Source organism: Manacus candei, unplaced genomic scaffold (genome assembly GCF_025592945.1).
Source record: "Manacus candei isolate 608988 ecotype Guabito, Panama unplaced genomic scaffold, ASM2559294v1 h1tg000010l, whole genome shotgun sequence".
NCBI classification, from domain to species: domain Eukaryota; kingdom Metazoa; phylum Chordata; class Aves; order Passeriformes; family Pipridae; genus Manacus; species Manacus candei.
Window position 1 is genome coordinate 7,839,818 of NW_026138058.1, and position 20,258 is coordinate 7,860,075.

At 44.6% G+C, this 20,258-nt stretch overlaps 1 protein-coding gene across 1 annotated transcript in view; it reads right to left on the reverse strand.

The window, feature by feature from the left end:
• LOC127466578 (neuronal acetylcholine receptor subunit alpha-7-like) overlaps window positions 1-9,029 on the reverse strand; it is a 56,861-nt gene extending 47,832 nt beyond the window's left edge. Inside the window, exon 1 of the mRNA XM_051777494.1 lies at window positions 7,912-9,029. Within this exon, the coding sequence (XP_051633454.1) occupies window positions 7,912-7,990 (79 nt within the window). The 5' untranslated portion in view covers window positions 7,991-9,029. The remainder of the gene's footprint in view (window positions 1-7,911) is intronic.
• Between the last annotated feature and the right edge of the window lie 11,229 nt (window positions 9,030-20,258).

Here is a 20,258-nt window from a genome sequence, read left to right on the forward strand (position 1 = left end):
TACAGACAGTAATATCGTGAAAATGAACCTCCCGGTGTGCTCAAAGATGTTGCAGCGATTCTTTCCCTTTTTCCTTCTACAGTGCTCATCAGCTGGTTATGACCCCAGAGACGGCTAGTTTCCCAAACAATGAACTTTTGCCTTGCCAGTCTGCCACCTGCACTTGCACAGCAAAGCAGTAAATGCAATACACAAGGCTAGAGAAGTCTCTTCCTGCCTTTTTTCCCCTCATCACTCAAGCCTCAGCTGTTGCCCATGAACAAAGCGTGTCCTTCACTGGCCGCAAGGCAAAGGCAGAGCACAAACGCCCAAAGTGAACATGGATCTCAGAATGCAAAGGGAGTTCCAAGTTTGTCTTTACAATAGCAGAAAATCAAAAGCTGGATGACATGAAACATGGTGTTAGAGCCCTGTGAAAGGGGTGAGGGCTAGCCTGATGAAAATTTTGACTGCACCATGAATGGCTGCTAAATTGTTCAGTGCTTAGTACATGAACTGGGAAATAAGGAGACACATTTTTCTAAATATGAAATATTTTCTCACTTGGGAAGCAAAACTTAAGTAAGACACACATAGACAAGACTTAGCCCTGTTTTAAGCAGCATCAATAAGCTTTCACTAGGTCAGACTAAACTTTCTGCCTGTCTGTGTGAAAGATGTTGTGCTGCCAACCAGCTGGTGATAGTTTGGAGGTTTTGGCAGCAGAATTGGCTCCTATCAAGAGATGTTTTTAAAGGAAAGGAAGTCTGAGGCTTTGGTGGTGGAGGCCTTCAAAGATAAAGGGAACTGTAAATAGGGGAATGAAAATTCTTGGCAGGAAGTCTGAATTTATTTCACGTTTAAGAGAAAAGCTGCTTCTAATACTGTCTTGATGAGTAAATGACTGGCTCTGAGCAAATTAGACTTGTGAGCAATCAAACAAGGTTTGTGGAGATCTGACATAGGACACTTGGAATTTTAAGTGCTATGCTTTGTCTGATTCAGCCCAGATTTGCTTATGTGCATATAAAGTGGCTTAGCATGGTCTGTATCATAAAGTTTACATATGTTTTGTTGTTGTTGTTTTCTTTCCCCCGACTCTAAAAGTAATAGGATCTCAGTGACAGCTGAGTGTTCGTTAGCCATGATCTGATTTTAGAATGCTAAATGCTGTTGTCTTTTCCTCAGGTGTAGGGCTCAGGTCCTGGTTTTGTTGGGGTCAGTGGGGACATGAAACATTCGTCTCTTCCTGTTGCACTCTGCCGGGCAAACCTGCATTGACTGAGTCACTCATCCTGACTAAGAGCAGAAATTAACTACAGTGAAAATGAGGTACTTCCAGACAATGATGATCTGGGGAGCATGATTTTGTCTTTCTTTACTTCGTTGACTTAATGCTTTGGTAACTTCAGTCTAATGCTCCTGCATTATGTCGGTGCAGACCAAAAAAGTTAAAACAAAGCTGGTGCCCCCTGAGTCCAGACGGAGCATGACTGTCATCTTGTGATACAGTAGCAGTGTTTGCAGGTGCAGGAGGCTTGGTTCTGAGGGAGACCACAACTAACCTGAAAATCAGATAGTTACCATGTGCTGTCTGTGCTGCCCTCTTCTATTCCCCAGTGCAGATTTCCTGAGCCTGCTAAACCATTTTGATCCAAAGGCTAAGTGATTTGCCCATTTGGCAGAGACTTCCTCTGGAGAAGGATGTGTTCTCTCCTCACCCACAGACCTGTTTCCATTAGATCTATCCTTTCTCTACCCTCCTGCCCTCTCTTTGACATCATCAGGCAACACATAAGTAGATCTCATGATGTCAAGAGTGCTGAACTGATTGGGCTGAGATACTGATACCATAAATTTGAATTATAAAGTAAATGAAAACTGGTGACCCTAATATCTTTGCAAAGTACATTAGAAGGCTTAGATCTTGAACAAAACACTACTGCAGAGAGTATGCTGCAAGATAGGTGTTTGGTTGTATTAGAAAGCTATTTGGTTATATTAGAAAGGCAAATCTTTTGCTTACAGCTCTTGGAGCTGCCCAGTTGCCTTTTATGAATTGTGTGTGAAGCCTGAACAAGAATGAGTCCAATTTTAAGTTGCTTCCCATTTGCCACTTGAAGTAGTGACAATTGCAAACTATCTAACAACTTTTTACTTAATTTGTGATTTCCTCTTCCCATTGCTACAGCTGCTCAGTCTGGATTTCAGTTGCTGACTCAGTTGCTTTCTAAAATGACACAATATTAAAGGGAAAGCACTCCATCATTTGTCATGACCTGCTCTGCCACTTTTTTTGACCCTTCAAAAAAAGCACAAGATGGCTAAGAACTAAGAAATGTACTTTCTGCACCATTATACGCCCTCCTACTTTTATTTCCCCAAACCTACTGACTCAGAGGTGATGAGGACACTAAGCATCATCCTCCTCAACAGCCAGCCCATGCTGAACATCAGTGAAACCCACTGCATGACACACAGTTAGATCTGTGTCATAAGGCCTCCCCAGGGCAGCATAAGACATACACTGACCCTGTGGAGTGAGTTGAGTGGAGGCCACTGAGACAACAGGGTGCTGGAGCACAGCATGGTCACGAGAGACAAGGAGATATGCCTTTGGTCAGCCTGGAGATGAGAAAGCAAGGCAGAGTTCTCTTGGCTGCCTTCAGCTTCCATGAGAAAGGGCACCAGGATCCAGAAGCCAGGGTCTTCTGGAAGGTGCACGGGGACAGCACTGGTAAGATAAAATTGCATGATGGGGCATTGGCACCATATTAGGGGAGCCTTTTTTTTCCTCTCAAATGGTAACTATAGCAGACACCAGCTCCCAGACTGACTGTCCAGATAGTAACCTAATAGAGCTACCCCTGCTCTGAGAAGAAGGGTTGGAGGGGGATACCTCTGGAGGTCCCTTCCAGACAAATTATTCTGCCAGACCATGAATCTGTATAGATAAGACCCTCCCTCAGCTCAGCTGACACAGACACATCTTTTCCAATTTACAACTTAATTTTCTCTCTTGGTATGGTGCAGAACTAAGTGACCAGAAAGGCTTTTCCACATAACCACAGCTGAGCTTCAGGGAACACAGTGTGCAATCTTGCCAGCCCAATCTGCAAACTGACTTTAGGCTGTTTGAGTTCTCAGGGTGAAATGAAAGCCTGCCTCTTTCTTCTAAGTAATTTTTCTGCTGAAATCTATGTTGCACTAAGGACAGAAATGAGGAATGTGGCTTCTTCTGCAACATTCTGGAATGCAATGAGGGCTGAAAATATCCATTTCTGTATGGTGATAAGGTTTGTAGACATCTATTTCAGCACTCCAGAGCAAAACCAATTCACAGTAAGGCAGGATGGAGGCACCTGCACCTTGCTATTGACATGTATAAGTACTCAGCCTGACTAGAGGTTCTCTTTCCACTGCAATTTGCCTACATAATTGCAAGCCCCCAGTGGAAAGACTCTTATTCCAAACACATCGTCTGGTTATGGTCTCAGCCTTCTTACCAGCTGCTTTGCTCAATGTGGAAAGCACTTAATAAGCAAAACTCTTTCTTCAGGTGGTATTTTCTCAGGAGTGTGTTTTAAAACAGCAATAAACTCCTGTCTACCTTTTCCATTCCTTGGGGTGATACTGACTGCCAGTCTCTACCTGTCTCAGTCAGATTTATTAGATTGTGCAGGATCTCTAGGCAGTAGGCATCCTCAAACAACCACGTCAAGAGTGATGCAATGGGTTTTGATCTACTTTAATCACACCCTAGAACTGGAGAGACTTTATATCTCCCTCCTTGCTTGTAGCGCACAAATGAAATTGTACATGCTACCACCATCACTAGCTCATGTTCTCCTCCACATGTCTTAGGAGAATAAACCAGAGAGAGCAAAAAGTGTGTTCAGGCCATGAATCCTGTGCCTGGAATGGAAACTCTGGCTCTGAGACCACCAGAAAGCCCTCTGAGTTAGAGCAAGGCTGAAGATTCCCAAGGTGCTACCTGGTGTCATCCCAAAGACCAGATGGGTGCTATTTTCTCATGCACTGCGTCTGCTTCTAGACCTCTCCCCACATACAGAGTGGTATACCAATAGGTGTATATAACAGGTACTGTTATATAGCAGGTACTGGTGATATCAGGGCTCAGGTGCTTTTTCTGGACCTTCCCACTTTTTCCAGTGAGATTTGAGAGAAGTTAACACCCCAAGATTTAGCCCAGATCACTATCAGCAAATGTGCATAGAAATACCTCCAACTTTCCTGGAGCCTGGCGACTTCTCAGAAGCTTGGGCCAGCTCCACAGTTGCAGCTGTTCCTACAACAATATAGATCACCCTTAGAGCTGTGCCAGGGAACACACAGAGAAAATTAGTGACTGAACGTGAAGTCTGGTTCATTGAACTGAAAAGTCAACCTCAAGAGGCAAGCATGTGCAGCAAGCTACTGTAGCACACAGTAATTCACAGGAAATACAGGTTTGCCTAGGACTCTGCCTGCCTCCCTTAAATGTATTGACATATATCAATGGCACTAGTGCTCTTGATCACAGAGCAGTGTCACCTATAAACATGCTTGTGCCATGACAAGTGCATTCCATCCTGTCTAACCCCACGCACATGCGAGGCCTCAGCATGGTCTCAGCATTCAGAGTGAGCAGATCCTGGTGTGTGAACCACCTAAATTATCAACAGCATTATATTGTACTCTATGAAGGCACAGGAATCCTCACAGCTGTTCAACAGTAGCTATTTGTAGTCAACCAGTTTGTATAACACAAATCACCGCAGTTCCATCAGTCCCACACAGCTGAGGCCTGAAGTTTAGACTCCTTATATAGGTATTTAAGTAACACCCTTGCTTCTTCCTGCTGCACAGATCTCGTCAGTCTAACTACTACACATTAGAGAGATTGTAGCTTGGCAGCAGAATCTGGCCTTTTGAGGCTTTCTTGCCAATGTTTCTGTTGCTGCAGAAATGGCACCTGCTTGCATGGAAGTGAACCAAGACATTTGTGAGGATTTGCTCTTAGAGATCACCAGTTCTGTTCTGATGTGATCACTAGAGCTCATCTAAATCAGCAAAGCTGTGAGAAAGCATGAAATGAGCGTAGCATAGCAATTCAGTTCTGTATTGTGAGTTAGCCAAAGAAAAGCTGCTTTGCACCAGCTGGGAGTCAGGCTGAGTTACTTTATCATTTACGTCTTTAAGCTGGTTAGCTCACTTGCAGTGCACCCTGGATGTGGTGGATTTGTCCCATACAGCTGAGCACTTATATTCCCACCAGACTGCAGAGGAAGGACTCTGTCCTCAGTTTGCCTTTGCCTTTGTTGGTCTTTCCAAAGCCATATGGCCAGAGTAAGACCCTGATGCCAAGCTGTAAAGAGCAAAGAAATTAAGAGGTCTGACTATGCTCCGTGTGGCATATGGGCACTGTAGTGGTCTCACTTAAAAAAAATAAGAAAGAAAAAGTATATAAAAGCGGAGTAATTAGAATGCATGGGTTGTCTGGAGTAGCAAAGTGCATGTTTAACTTCCCTAGGTATTCAAACCCAGTAGGTGCCTGTGCCCAGATCTGAAGGTAGCACTCCTCAAAGAGCCAAGGTGCCCTTGTGGTCACTGCGACATGTTCTCGGAGAACTTCCTTGCAGGGTTGTCTGCACCCTGGCTCTCAGAGTGCAATATGTTCAGAGAAAGGGGTAGGAATGGGTCTGATCCCTCCCTTCCAGTCTTCCTCAGGGTTTTTAAGCCCCTCCATCCAAGGTTGTTATGTAGCTGCTAGGACGCACAAGGTCCTTCTACCCTCTGTGCGCTCCTTCAAGGATTCCCCCTGGCCTAAAAGGGATGTCTGGCTCTAAGAGATATCATCTGGGATCTAGGGAGGCTGAGAACCTGTTTCCTGGTTTTTCATAAAGCCCATGTCCAAAGAAAGCTCCACTAGCTCTTCAGGAAGGAGGGCTGCAACGACCTAACATGAATGATGTGACTACCTGCAGTGTAGCAAGCTGAAGTCAGGTTGAAGTAGAAAGTTGCAGAAAGAATTGAAAAAAATTATTCAGTTCTTCATATGCTGTTTTGGTTTGGTATTTACCTACTTCTTGTCACAGATTTCCTGTTGAACAGCCCTACAGGAGTTTTCAGCAGCTGATGAATTATTATGAACTCTCTTGAAACAGCTCAGCACTACGTGAGAGTGATGTTAGTTATGATGTATTTGCTGTGACTTCCATGTCAGTGCACTAGGAAATCCTGCAGGAGTTCATTTGGAGTTAGTGTTAAAATGCTCTGCTACTGATAACATGCTAAGATCATCTTGACTTTTCTCTCTTCTGCCCCAACCACCCAATTCCCAGGTCCTTCCTTTTCTTTTTTTTTCTTTTTCTTCCTCTTTTTTTTTAATTAAAAAAAAAAATCCACAAAGCAGAGGTCAAATACAGACCAGCTTAATCAGAAATTCATTTTATCTGCTTTAGCAGTTGTCTGTAAAATTGCATACTTGTAAACTGTTGGCAAAAGCATCTAACAAAAAATCCTCTGTATTATTTATAACAGCAGTTTGCCTTCATGTGCTGCTCAGAGAAACTAAGCATCCCCCTAATGAATTAGTGATTACTCAAGGCAGTATTTACATGATACACAACTTCTCGATTATAGCTAGCTGCCATCACCTCCCTGTTAGTTCAGCTTCTCAAGTAGCACGGAAGTGTCTTAAGGAGAGCAAGGTTCTTAATTCAGCAAGGTGGGGTAACATTTTTCTGCAATACCATTGCTACATTAGGCAGCTGAAATGTGGATCTGTAAAAATGAAATGCACAGATGTTTTGCAGGTTGAACTAATGAGGAATTATCTCTGTGACACGAATAGTCCAGTGCAACATCAAATATATGTAAGTTTCTTGTGCCCCTGCACCTCTGAAATAGGTGGACCACTATCTCTGCTTTAAAAAGACGATCCTGCTTTGTGCATAAATTGTGAGAAACATGACATGGTCCTTCACACCTGGAATACTCAGTCTTAGGACTTACAGTTGCTGCAGACTTGTATGTTTCAGCTGTAAGGGAACAACAAAAGCACATTTTGTGTAGAATACCGAACATCTTTCAGGACTGTGGTTATTTCAACTTTATCACATAAAAACATGTTATTGCTAGCCTTGTAATCCTCCAGATCTTGGAATAATCACACAGTTCTTATTTTTGTTTGTACTATGATGAAACTTCAAAAGACAGCTTGGTCAGAAGACTACAGAAACCCATTATTATTTGTGTTAGATGTTTCCAACTTATATCCATCACTGTGTGGAAGGTTTCTTACTAAACATACTAAGAGTGTGTCTAATAAAAACAAACCAAAATACTAAATCTATGTACTTATAGAGATATAAGTCTTTCAAAATGATGCACAGAAAGTAAACACTTAAAAATTTTCTTCTGGTCATTTTTCTTTGTAGAACACCATTTCACTCTCACACCTACAGGGTTATTACAGTCATCCTGCCCAGTGTGAAGTTACAATTTCCTATTCTCAAAAAAGACATGGATATGTTAAATTTTTTAAGAAAGCGTGAGTATGTTTCTTTTGAAACATTTCAATCAATTTCTGAAAGTTAAAATTACTCACTTTTAATTTAAAAAAACACAAACAAACAAATAAAAAAAAAAAAAAAACAACAAGCAAAACCCCACACCTTCTCCTTCTTAAAAAATGTGCCCAGCACTGTAAGGTCCACAAACTTACCCAAACTGATTACAAAACTCAGTTAGACCAGGACAGAACTCTAACAAAGTTCAAAATACAAGCAGATATAAATTCTTCTGAAAATAAGAGTTGAGGTAGGATGTGACTAGCATTTAGGAAAAAAAATAAAAACAATAACAGCAAACAAAACAAACCACAACAAAAAGAAGTAAAACACTAGACAACCAGAGAGATGAGCTTACCTTTAAAGAAAGAGAGGAACAAGGATGACCAGAGACATAGTGCAGAATAAACAAATCCCAAGCACTTTTCTGCGAGCATTGTCAAAATAGGCTGGCTATTCTTCCTGAGCAGAGGGTAAAGGAGGATGAGGTCTTGAAGACAGCCTGCAATGACTGACGGATTTGGCAATTACGGTAATAAGGCATCAAACCAGCTTCCCACCAGGGGAGAGAAGTGCATTTGCTCATGTGCTTCTCCAGTCCCCAGGAGCCAGATCAGCTGAGTGCTTGGTCACCAAATCCAAACAAAAAGGTTACATTCCTTTGGACTCACACTGACAGACACACGGGCTCTTTCCTTGGTCAGGAGCAAATGCTATTGATCCCTGCACACAGTTGTGTGTGTACTGCGAAAAGGGGGAGTGTGCTGCCTCGGAGATGCTTTTCACATCCCCACAGATTGTACCTAACTCGAGACAGCACGTCTGCAGTGCTTCCAGTGCTTGCACTCGAGTGCCTCTAGAGCTGTTTCCCAGAGAAATGAGTTTGTGTCCCTCTCTACTCTCTCCCAGCTGCCAGGGCAACTGGCAGCAAGCACCTGTGGCATGGATCCTCTGCCACACACCTGCCCTTTCTCCCAGCAGAGGTGGCTGGGGAGATTCCGTCATGCGAAAGATTGGAAAGATGAAAACAGCCAGTCTCCTGTCCTTTTTGATACAGCTCTTCCTGCAATCACTTCCACCAGATGCAGGGAACTGCTCTGAGTGACCTCTTCCTCAGCTGCCCACTGCTGCTGGCTCCCCACTGTAGGAATTCCCACATAACCTGGATCCCCTTCCTCCTCAATCCCCACAATTTTATTCACTAGCCAAGAAAAAGCAAGGAAAGTCAAAGTCTTGAATAAATGATATTAATCATTTGGGCCTTTCTTTACTACTTTGAGTGCTCTGCGCACACACCCACTTCTCTTTCCCTGCAAAGGGCAGGATTTGCACTTCCCTTGTTGAACTTCTGAGGTTCCTGCCTCGGCAGGGTACAACCTTGGGCTTCAGGGAGCAGCACCAAGTCCTGATTCCAGGCAGAAGGAGGGATTGGGTGCTGCTGTAGCGAGGCTGCACTGGGCAGTGCAGGCTGATAGGAGAGAAGGACCCTGGGATGTGAGGCACAGGGTGTGCTGAGGAGGAGGAGGAGAGGTCTGGAGGGACGAGTGCTGGGGCACTGGCTGGCCCTGGAGACCCCTGGCTGGAAACATCTGCCCTGGGATCAGTGGCAGAAATGCAAATCTCGTTATCTTGTGAAAGGATCTGCCAGCATCAACATCCCACCTCTTCTGGCTAGGGTCTGTATCGATGCCCCCCCTCTCTCCCAAAAGTGATCCAATGGGCCATAATGCCCAGGGCACAAGCCAGGAAATGGTAGCCAAAGCACCAGAAAAAGGGTAGAAAAGCAGCACAGCTGGGCAGAGCAACTCTACTGGCATTGTTAGTGATACTGAGAGGTTTTCTGCAGTTTTCATGCTCTCCTTTTCCTTTATGAAATGCTAAATAGACCTGGGGCCTAGGACCACAAGGGGCTGGTGTGGGCCTCAGCTGCAGCCTGGCACAGGTTTAGCTGGCTCCTGATACACCCTCCGATGGTGGGGTGGCTTCCTGGGGGCCTGGGATGGGTCCTCAGTGCTGCTGGCCCTCCTTTTCAGGGCTGGCTGAGGCCTCCCAGGTGAGCATTCACTGCCTCAGCTCCATGTGGAGGGCCCAGGCGCAGCCTCCCCTTTTTGCTCCACGCAGATGGAGGGGAAGAGGGAGGGGCAGAATGGGGACTGCTGGGAGCCCCAGGAAGGGCTGGCCTTGGGAGACACCCTTTGGAAGCACAAGGGCTAGAGGCAGTAGCGGAGCTGTCCTCCCACCCCCCAGATGAAAGGCTGTCCCCCCAAAGGACCACCCGATGTTGGGCCCTGAGCCCATGTGTGATGGTGTCACCGAGCTGCTAGGCAAAGCTCCTTGTGTGCGTGTGTGTTGCAGCAGCTGGAACAGAGCCCCCTCATCCAGGCCAGAGTAATGCAGGCTGCGTGGGACGAGTTGCTGCTCTGCTGCTGCTTCCTGGCATCCTCAGAGAGCTGCCCCAGCTCCTGATGCAGCCACAACAGCAGGCAATGGAGGATAGCTATGTAAACACAGAAGAGGAACACCCAAATGTGCTTGTGGGAGACACTCACTGGACTCCAGGGCAGTGGCCCCAAGGTTGATGGCAGGGCTATTGCAGGGCTGTGGAGACTGGGGGCAGCTGGGTTTCCAGGAGCTCCTGCTCTCAGGTGGAACACATCCAATGGTGCCCCACGGGGTGGAATGACATGCTCCAAAAAGTTGTCATACCCCTGCATAGGATGGAGGTCACCCTCCTCTTCCAGAAAGGACACTCATGTTTGCTCTCAGCCCACTGCAGGGTGCACACTGAGCAGAAGCAGTGGAGGCCTGGCAGTGTGGAGCTGGCCTTCTCCCTGCTGTCCCAGCAGGTGGGAAGCAGTTGTCCGGCTCTGTGGCCTTGCTCTCCACGTGCTGCAGTGGGCTGGGGGCAGCTGGGGATATTGAGCTTCTTCACTCCCTCTCAGTGATGCTGCAGCAGTGAATGTCATGCTAGAAAAGTGAGGCCACAATTGTTGTCTGGCCTTGGGAGGGATGGAAGGAATACCCAAGTCTCTCATGAAGGAAACCCTCACAGCTCCCTAGGGTGAGTTTTCTCCTTACAGATCACCTCTGCTGTCAGGAGAGCATCTCCTGAGTATCACCTTGGCTGCCTAAACCTAGGCAGAGCCTGGACATCATGCCTTGTGCACAAGGCTGTCCTCATGACAGGCTTGGAAACCACTTTTCCTCTCCCGGAGATGGAGAGTTCCACTGGAAACAGACTTAGAGGGGCTCAGGCTGAATGTAATCGGTCTTGCAAGAATGGCAAATGCATTTACATTATGGCTCCCTGCAGTCACAAGATCTGGTGCTATAATTTCCCACTTTAAACCTGCAAATGCAGACAGCTGGAATCCAGGGGTTTTGCAGTCCAGCTGTTTTCTGCACTCCTCAGCTCTTAATCATATTCCAAAATTACACTACAAGTGAATTCTTGGAACTGCCTGGGTTGCTTTGTTCCACAGCCATTTAACCATGTCCTGTGGCAAAAATGAGCATGTCTTACTACCAAATATACACCCTGGAGTCTAGGAAATCATACTGGAAAATCACCATTTCTGACTGTGGTATTGGAGGCAGTGGTGGAGAGATACCTATGGATGCTTTTTGTATCACAAGCTTGGAGCAAGGGAAACTGGGGTCCAGCTGTAGTGCCAAGGAGTTGGGCTGCAAGCAGTGATGGGGACTGAGGATACCCCACAAACAAGTTTTCTCCCTCAGAAATCATGAGAAGGCACTGGCACTACAAGGCAGACCACATAAGTTACTGCACTCCTGATCTGGAACCAGGCTCGTTGCTGGGCTCACTGCTCACATGGCCTGCAGGTGTGGTTCCCTGCTCACAGGCCTGACAAGAAAGAAAACAGCAAGAGCAAGATCATTGTGCAAGTCTGTGTGGCACTTCCTCTCTCTCTCTCATGTTCATTTGAGAGTTTTGCCACTGCAAAAGGCTTTCACAGAGATGATAAAACCAGGCCCTTTTGGCTGAGATCGTGCAGGAAGGATGCATACCTGCCCCTCAGCTCTGGGTTCATTGCTCAGCCTCCCTCTCCTACAGAAGCAGGTAACATGAACACAGAAACCAAGCTTCTTCACCAAAGAGTTGCGAGATAGACATTTTCTTTCACTGCCATTTCCCACTGTGAAAAGCTGGGATGGACTACTGAAGGCTTACAGAGAATGTCTGTATCAAAGCTCTACCTACCAGTTCAGGCGGTGCTCTGACCATATGAAGTTATGTGACTTGTTCCTCCTCTTCTTGGGATTGCTTCTTCTGTTGATCACAGCACTAAAACTCTGCAAGTTCGGAGCTGGGCATCCCTCCTCTATGGCTGGGTGTGCCTGCAGGTGGGCTACCTCTGCTTTTTCCACCACTTCTCCCAAAGCTTGCTGCTGAGTTTGCCCAGTCAGCCCTTCCAGCACTGGGATGACTTTCAAGCCAAACTCCAGAACCTCAGGATGGAAGCCAACACCGATAAAGGACAGTTGGCCACAGTCACACTTTACAGCTGAGCAAGGAGAAAAGAGGATAAAGAAAGCCCTTATTCTGCAGGTAGCACTGCAAAGTGCTTTGCCCCAGGATTAGCTTAAATAAGTCAAAAGTGATCTGGAGAAGTCTCAAGCAAAGGTGTCAAGTGCTGGAGTGGATATGCTCTGCAGGGTTTCCCCATGCATGTCAAGCTGTGGAGACCACTCATCAGGTTCAGCTCCTCTCCAAGGAACGTGGATGGCAGAGTTGTGCTAAGATCCCTCTGATACAACAGGTTACACACACAGAGGCCAAGTGACCTTCCTGGTGGGGCTGGGGATGCTGGAGGACAAGGCACTGCAGGATGTGAACACCTGGCTGGCTAAGCAGGGAGCTAGCTGGGGTGATCCCAATGCTGCTGGGTGCTGGGATGGGGAAGCTGGGGAAGTGAGCTGTGGAGGGGTCTCCTCTGGTGCAAAGGGAGGCAGATGGTGGCAGGAGGGTCTGCATGAACTGGGGATCTTATGGTTCCTCATTCCTGCAGGCAGCAGAGGCCCCATGGATGGGTGAGGTGGAAATGGAGCTGCACCTGAGTTCTGAATACTCCAAAGGCACACAGAATAGAGCTGCACAACAAAAGCAATATGTGAGGAGCTACAGCAGTGCCAGTGGCCCTTTGTATCCAAGGGTTGAGGCTCTGACACTTCAGTCCCTGCTCTGTCCTTTCCCCACATAGGAGGAAGAGATGCAAGAGGTGCAGGGCAGCATACCAGAGCTCACCTGGGAGGGAGATTTTCCCTCCTCAGCCTATGTGCAATGGCCAGGGCAGTGACTGGAGCTGACCCGTCTCTGGCTCATCTGCATGGGCCCGAGGAGTGCATGTGGCAGTGGGGAGCACCCCTAATGTTGGAGATACTCATTCAACCAAGCCCTGTGGACTGCAGCAAGCAGCAGATGGAGCAGGAAGCTGCAGTGCTGGGGTCTGGCAGAAGCTCAGCTGGTGAGAGAGCACTGGCAGGGGTTTGCTGGGGACAGAGGTCTGTGCAGTGCCCAGCCAAGAGTGCATCTGTGCTCGTGTGCAGCACTCCTGGAGTCAGCCCTGGCCATCCTGACCACTTGAGAATGCTCAAAAAGCATCCCTGCTCTCTATTGACCTGTGGGTGACTGACATGCTGTCTGAGATGCAGCATCACTTTGTGTCATGGCCATGCTGGCCCCAAACTCCATTCCTCCCTTCTGGCCTTGCCTGCCAAGGGCAGCTGGAGAGACAGCTTCTCCTGATGCCTGTGTGGGGTGGTGAAGAGACAAATGAGTCCTTCCCCTAGTTTGAAGGAGAATCACAGAATAAAAGAATTGTTAGTGTGATAGCCAATAAAGACCAAAGGAGAGATAATTTGCTTATCAAATTATATTTGCAACACTGTAATTACAAGTTGCGATAAACAAAGTCCCAAGTTTCTATAAGTTTCAAGTAATAATTTCATTTAGTGTTTGTCTTGACTACCTCATGCATATTGATTGTATCATATACTTGTATATTCTGTGAGTTTTTGGCTAAATGTTTAATGGGAAAGTTTTCTCATAACTGAAACTGAGAGTTATCTCTACAACTAGTCATAGTTCATGTATTCTTAGATGAACAGGCGCCTAAAGATTTAAAGTTCTATTATATTTACAGCTAAGGTTAAAAGAGCTATCTCTGCAGCCAGTCCTAATTCATGTACTCTTGGACGAGTAGGCGCCTAAAGACTTAAAGTTGTACTATATTTCATCCTTAGGATAGTGAGAAGGTTTAGACCTTTTGACCTTGGGAGGGTCTGTTTTGTTTCATTGTGGGAGTGTAGTTAAGTTTTAGAATCTATTTAGTCTGTTTTTAATGTAGTCACCCATTTGCTTCACGAATCACAATTATTTATATATCACACAAACCATAATGTTATGTTACCATAATTAGTGATATTTTGTTATGTTATGTAAGAAGAAAAAGAACTGAAAAAGAGAACAGAACTCTCTTCCAGTGGCAAGACAGCACATGCGCAGAAAAAGCTGACTACATCAAAAGGTTGAAGTGAACAGAGCCGAGCTTGTCTCCTAGCAACAAGATACGCATGCGTAAAGCTTCTTGGCAACAGGAACAGAGCCTGCGCAGATAAACCTGATGAACAAAGGAGGGGATTTTAAAGGAGATAAGCAGCTCAAAACCTATAAAAGGCAGACTGGAAATTATTGAAGTGTGCCTTAGATGAGCCAGGAAAGCTCACTAAGTCACCCAGCGCTGTAAATTTGCTTATTTGATTTTTATATAAATCTATAATAAAACTTTTTACTACGATATTTGAGCCTAGTGCCGATTTTACTTATAACAATTTTTGGTGCCGTGACTCGGATCAGGGTTCCTGGGCGGCGGAACTGCTACCCGGGACGGGTACCCCCGTCCTTGTTTTTTGGACGGTCCTGGGGAGAGGTTCCGCAGCACAGACTCTGAAATTCCGACCGAGAAGATTTAGAAAAAGCAAATAAGCAAATAAAATTACTGCAGTTCCCTGTAATTCTTATGCATAAGCCCGGGCGAAGACTAACTCCAGGAAAAAGTGAGTAGTGAAACCTCTTCAGTCGGGAGGGACCGTTCGACAAGAGTTCAACGGAGACTTACTCCGGGGGGGGAGTAAGTGTTTTACTCCAGGAGAGAGTAAAAGTACCAGGTGCCGCTCGGTTTGGGAAGGGACCGTCCAGCGAGGAGTTGGATGAAGACTTATCCAGGAGAGGTAAGTATTTGCGTACCCCTCTCGGTGGGGAGGGAATCCCGGAGTGCGAGGGATTGAGAAGTCCAGCAGGACAAGTGATTGAGACCTCCCGGTAGTGCAGTTCTGGTATTTCCAGAAGAGACAAATCACGAAAGGAGGGAAGCGACTGAGGTGAATTTGTGTGTGAAAGCATTCTGGAAGATGGGACAGAAGAAAAGTAAATCTTCTACTCCCATGGGTGGCTGTGAATTAGTGCAGGACAGCCCTAAGAGTGAAAAAAAAAAAAAAAAAAAAAAAACAAAAAAAAAAACCCCAAAGGGAGGGGTGAAATGGGGGATCATAAGGAGAAGCTGCAAGATACCCCACAAGAGAAGAAAAAAACTAGAGAATGAGTTTGTGGTGGGGTTACCAACTATACCCCCGGACAGTCCTTTAGGAGTTATGATCAAGTATTGGAATGATTATCCCTCTAGAGAAGGAAAATCGAGGGAGAAGATGGTGCATTATTGTATGGAAGTATGGGGAGGAAAGCAAATCAGACAGGACTATTTGTTTTGGCCGGTGTATGGTTCATTTGAAGATTGGATATGTCAGGCTTTGAATTTGTATGTGAATAGCAAAAGACCATTTTGTGCAGAGGAATGTGAGTATGCTAGCCTATGGATAGAAGTGGATACTAGAATCTCTCTCTCCCTGTTAAGTGAAGAGAAAGGACAGAAGACGGCTTATGACCTAAAAGAGTTTCAAAAAAAATACCCCCCCATATGTCCTGCCTTGGCCTATGCCCAGGGGGTCACCTCCGTATGGTGCTGTAATTCAGAATGATCACAAGAGTGTATTCACTCCCACAGCTCCAGCAAAATTACCCCTCTCCCCTATTGAAACTGAGGGAGCCACCCTGTCAGTGGCTGCTGGAGTGAGAAATCAGCAAACATCCTATCCACCCCCCCCTCAGGAAGCGCAGCAGTCAGCAGCTCCTGAAACACAGAGTCCTAACATAATATCCCCAATGACTCCACAGTCCATGCAAACAGAGCATTGTTCTTCAGGAATAGTCTCTTTATCCACGAACACGTTACAGCTGTACCCCTTAAGAGAGACTACAATGGGGGGAGGAAGAAATCAAGGGGATAGGATAGGGTTTATATCAGTTCCCTTGAATTCAAGAGATGTTAGAGCATTTAAGAAAGAGATGGGAAATCTCTTAGAGGATCCTTTGGGAGTGGCTGAGAGGTTTGACCAGTTTTTAGGTCCTAATATATATATATACTTGGGAGGAAATACAGTCAATTTTAGGAATATTATTCACTGTGGAAGAACGGGGAATGATTAGAAAAGCGGGAATGAAAGGTTGGGATCAAAGGCACCGGCAGGGTCCAGCTGCAGATGTTAAATGGCCTTTAGAAAACCCTAATTGGAACCATAATGAGCCAAATCATAGAAGAAATATGAATGATCTGAGAGAAATAATTGTCCAGGGGATAAAGGAATCTGTCCCTAGAGGGCAGAATGTTACGAAGGCTTTCAGTGAATATCAAAGGAAAGAGGAAAGCCCAACTGAATAGTTAGAGAGACTCAGAAGGACTTTCCAGCTTTATTCTGGTATGGATCCAGGTGATGGAATGGGACAGCAAGTGCTTAAGATGCGGTTTGTGAGTGGAGCATGGGCAGATATTAAAAAGAAGCTGGAAGACATAGATGATTGGCAGTGTAAGGAAATGGATGAATTGTTGAGGATTGCGCAGAAAGTATATGTGCGGAGGGAGGAAGAGAGTCAAAAGGAACGAGAGGAGAGACAGGAAAAATTACAGAAGAGAGAGGAAGAAAGGCAGAAAAGGCAAGAAGAAATGCAGAGGAAGCAGACAAGAATTTTAGTGGCAGCTATAAAAGGAGGACAAAGAGGAGATAGAGAACGGAGACGGAAGACCCCTTGTGGACCTAATAAACGTGAACCCTTTAGAGAACGTGTGCAGTTAGACTTAAGTGAATTAGAGTGTTACTACTGTGGGCAGAAAGAACACATAAAAAGAAATTGCAGGAAGAGATTGCAAGATGAACAGATTTACCAAGAGGAATAGGGGAGTCAGGGGCTCTATTTGCTGGGGACCCAGAAGAATACAGAGCCCTTGATAAAACTTAAAATAGGTCCCCAGCAACAAGAACTTGAGTTCCTAGTGGATTCAGGGGCAGAAAGATCGACAGTTCAAAAGTTACCTTGGGGTTGCACGACTTCCTCAGACACAATCCAAGTTGTAGGGGCCAAGGGAGAACCATTTAAGGTGCCCCTCATAAAAGATGTGGAAATAGAAGCCCAGAATAAATATGCATTAGGAACATTTCTATTAGTTCCTGAGGCTGAGTATAATCTGTTAGGGAGAGATTTGATAATAGAATTGGGAATAAATTTAGAAGTGAAAGATCAAAAATTACAAGTCCAAATATATGCCCTTACGGCAGAGGACGAAAAAAGAATAAATCCTGAGGTGTGGTTTACTCCTGATTCTGTGGGAAAGCTAGATATAAAACCATTTGAGGTCTCAATTCGAAATCCAGAAGAACCAATAAGAGTGAAACAATATCCCATCCCACATAAAGGAAGAGTTGGACTTAAACCGACCATAGAAAGACTTTTAACACAAGGATTATTAGAACCATGTAAGTCACCTCATAATACTCCCATTTTGCTGGTAAGGAAATCTGACGGATCATATCGTCTGGTGCAGGATTTAAGAGAAGTAAACAAACGGACAGTTACCCGGTACCCTGTAGTCGCTAATCCTTATACTTTACTAAACCAACTCTCACCTGACCATAAGTGGTATAGTGTGATTGACCTGAAAGATGCATTTTGGACTTGTCCTCTGAAAGAAGAGAGTAGAGACTACTTTGCTTTTGAATGGGAAGATCCTGACTCACATAGGAAACAACAACTTAGATGGACTGTTCTACCTCAGGGATTTACAGAATCCCCTAATTTGTTTGGACAAGCCTTAGGACAATTATTAGAGTCTTTTGAACCTCGCCAGGGTACAGTTTTGATTCAATATGTTGATGACTTGTTAGTTGCTGGAGAAAAGTTAGAAGATGTCAGAGATGAAAGCATTAGACTTCTGAATTTCTTAAGTTTAAAAGGTTTGAAAGTGTCAAAGTCCAAATTGCAATTTACAGAGGAAGAAGTTAAGTATTTAGGGCATTGGTTGAGCAAGGGACATAAGAAATTAGATCCTGATCGAGTAAATGGAATTCTGTCACTATCTGTACCCAGGAGCAAAAGACAGGTTAGACAACTTCTGGGCCTATTTGGGTATTGTAGGCAATGGATTGAAAATTACAGTAGTAAAGTCAAATTTTTGTATGAAAAATTAACCAAGGAGGGGTTGGTAAAGTGGAGTGATGAAGATGAACAGCACTTAGAAAAATTGAAGGAGGATTTAGTAAATGCACCTGTGTTAAGTCTGCCAGACAATCGGAAACCTTTTTATCTATTTGTAAATACAGAAAATGGTACAGCATATGGAGTCCTAACCCAGACCTGGGCCGGACAGAGGAAACCGGTAGGGTACTATTCAAAATTGCTGGATCCAGTAAGTAGAGGTTGGCCCACCTGTTTGCAATGTGTAGTTGCTACAGCTCTGTTAGTTGAAGAAGCTATAAAGGTGACTTTTGGAGGAGAATTAAAAGTATTTACTCCCCATAATATAAGAGGAGTATTACAACAGAGAGCTGAGAAATGGTTGACTGATAGTCGACTATTAAAATATGAAAGTATCCTATTGCATTCACCGGATCTGGAGTTAGAGATGACACATGTGCAAAATCCAGCTCAATTTTTATATGGAGAACCTAAAGAAGATCTAGGACATGACTGTTTACAGGTAATAAACCTTCAAACAAAGATTTGGGAGGATTTGGAAGAAGAAGAACTGAGTTCAGGAGAGAAAATATACATCGATAGTTCTTCTAGAGTGGTTAATGGGAATCGAAAGTCAGGATATGCAGTGATAGATGGAGAAAATTTTCAGGTCAGAGAATCTGGACCCTTAGATAAGACATGGTCAGCCCAAGCTTGTGAGTTATATGCACTGTTGAGAGCGTTACAATTATTAGATGGAAAAGCAGGCACTATCTTCACAGACTCTAAGTATGCATTTGGAGTAGTTCACACCTTCGGCAAGATATGGGAAGAGAGAGGATTGATTAACACCCAGGGTAAAGGACTTGTTCATGAAACTCTAATACGAGAAATCTTAAAAGCTTTGAGAAAGCCAAAGCAGATTGCAATAGTACATATTAAAGGGCATCAGAAAGGGTTAAAAGCTACTGTTAGGGGCAACAATTTAGCAGATGAGGAAGCAAAGAAAGCAGCTTTATTAGTAATGGCAAGTTCAGAACCAGAAGATAGAAATGTCCTGAAAAGTTTTAGTGATCAAGAGAAAAAGAAACTGCAGCAATCTGGAGCAAAAGAAGAAAATAATAAATGGTTATTAGCAGATGGTCGAGAAGTACTTCCAAAAGGGCTTGCTCAGAGAATAATGAAGAAATTACATGAGACAACCCACTGGGGAATACAGGCATTAGTGGATCAGTTTGAAAACAAGTTTGCCTGTGTGGGAGTTTATAGAATAGCAAAGAAAATTTTGGAAGGGTGTTTAACCTGTCAGAGGGTAAACAAAAGGCAATTGAGAGAACGAGTACAAGGGGGACGAGAGATAGCTAAGAGACCTTTTGAGAAAGTACAGACAGATTTTACTGAATTACCTAAAGTAGGCAGGTATCGCCATCTACTGGTGTTAGTGGACCATCTCACCCACTTTGTAGAAGCCTTTCCGGTAGCCCGATGTACAGCCAAAACAGTGATTAAGATTTTATTAGAAGAAATTATTCCAAAGTATGGTGCTGTGGCAGTAGTAGATTCGGACAGGGGACCACACTTTACTTCTAAAATAATTAAAGAAACAACAGAACTTTTTGGAACCAAATGGGAGTACCATACTCCTTGGCATCCACAGAGCTCTGGTAAGTAGAAAGAATGAATGGAGAAATAAAGAAGCAATTGACTAAATTAATGATAGAAACTAAAATGAATTGGGTAAAGTGTTTGCCATTGGCCTTATTATATATACGGACCCAACCACGTACTGACACAGGAATCTCACCATTTGAAATGCTGTATGGGATGCCATATGATTTTGGAATCCCGATTGAAAATCCCAAGGTGGAAGATACCCTCTTGAGGGAATATATAATTGAGTTAATGAAAAGGAGACAAGAATTGAGGAAAAAAGGATTAGTAACTCAGAGACCCCCGTTGGATATGGCAATACACAGAATTCAACCTGGAGACAGAGTATTAATTAAAACATGGAAAGAGTCTTCATTAACGCCTCGTTGGGAAGGACCCTTTGTTGTTCTTCTTACCACAGATACAGCCATTCGTACCGCTGAAAGAGGATGGACTCACGCATCTCGGGTTAA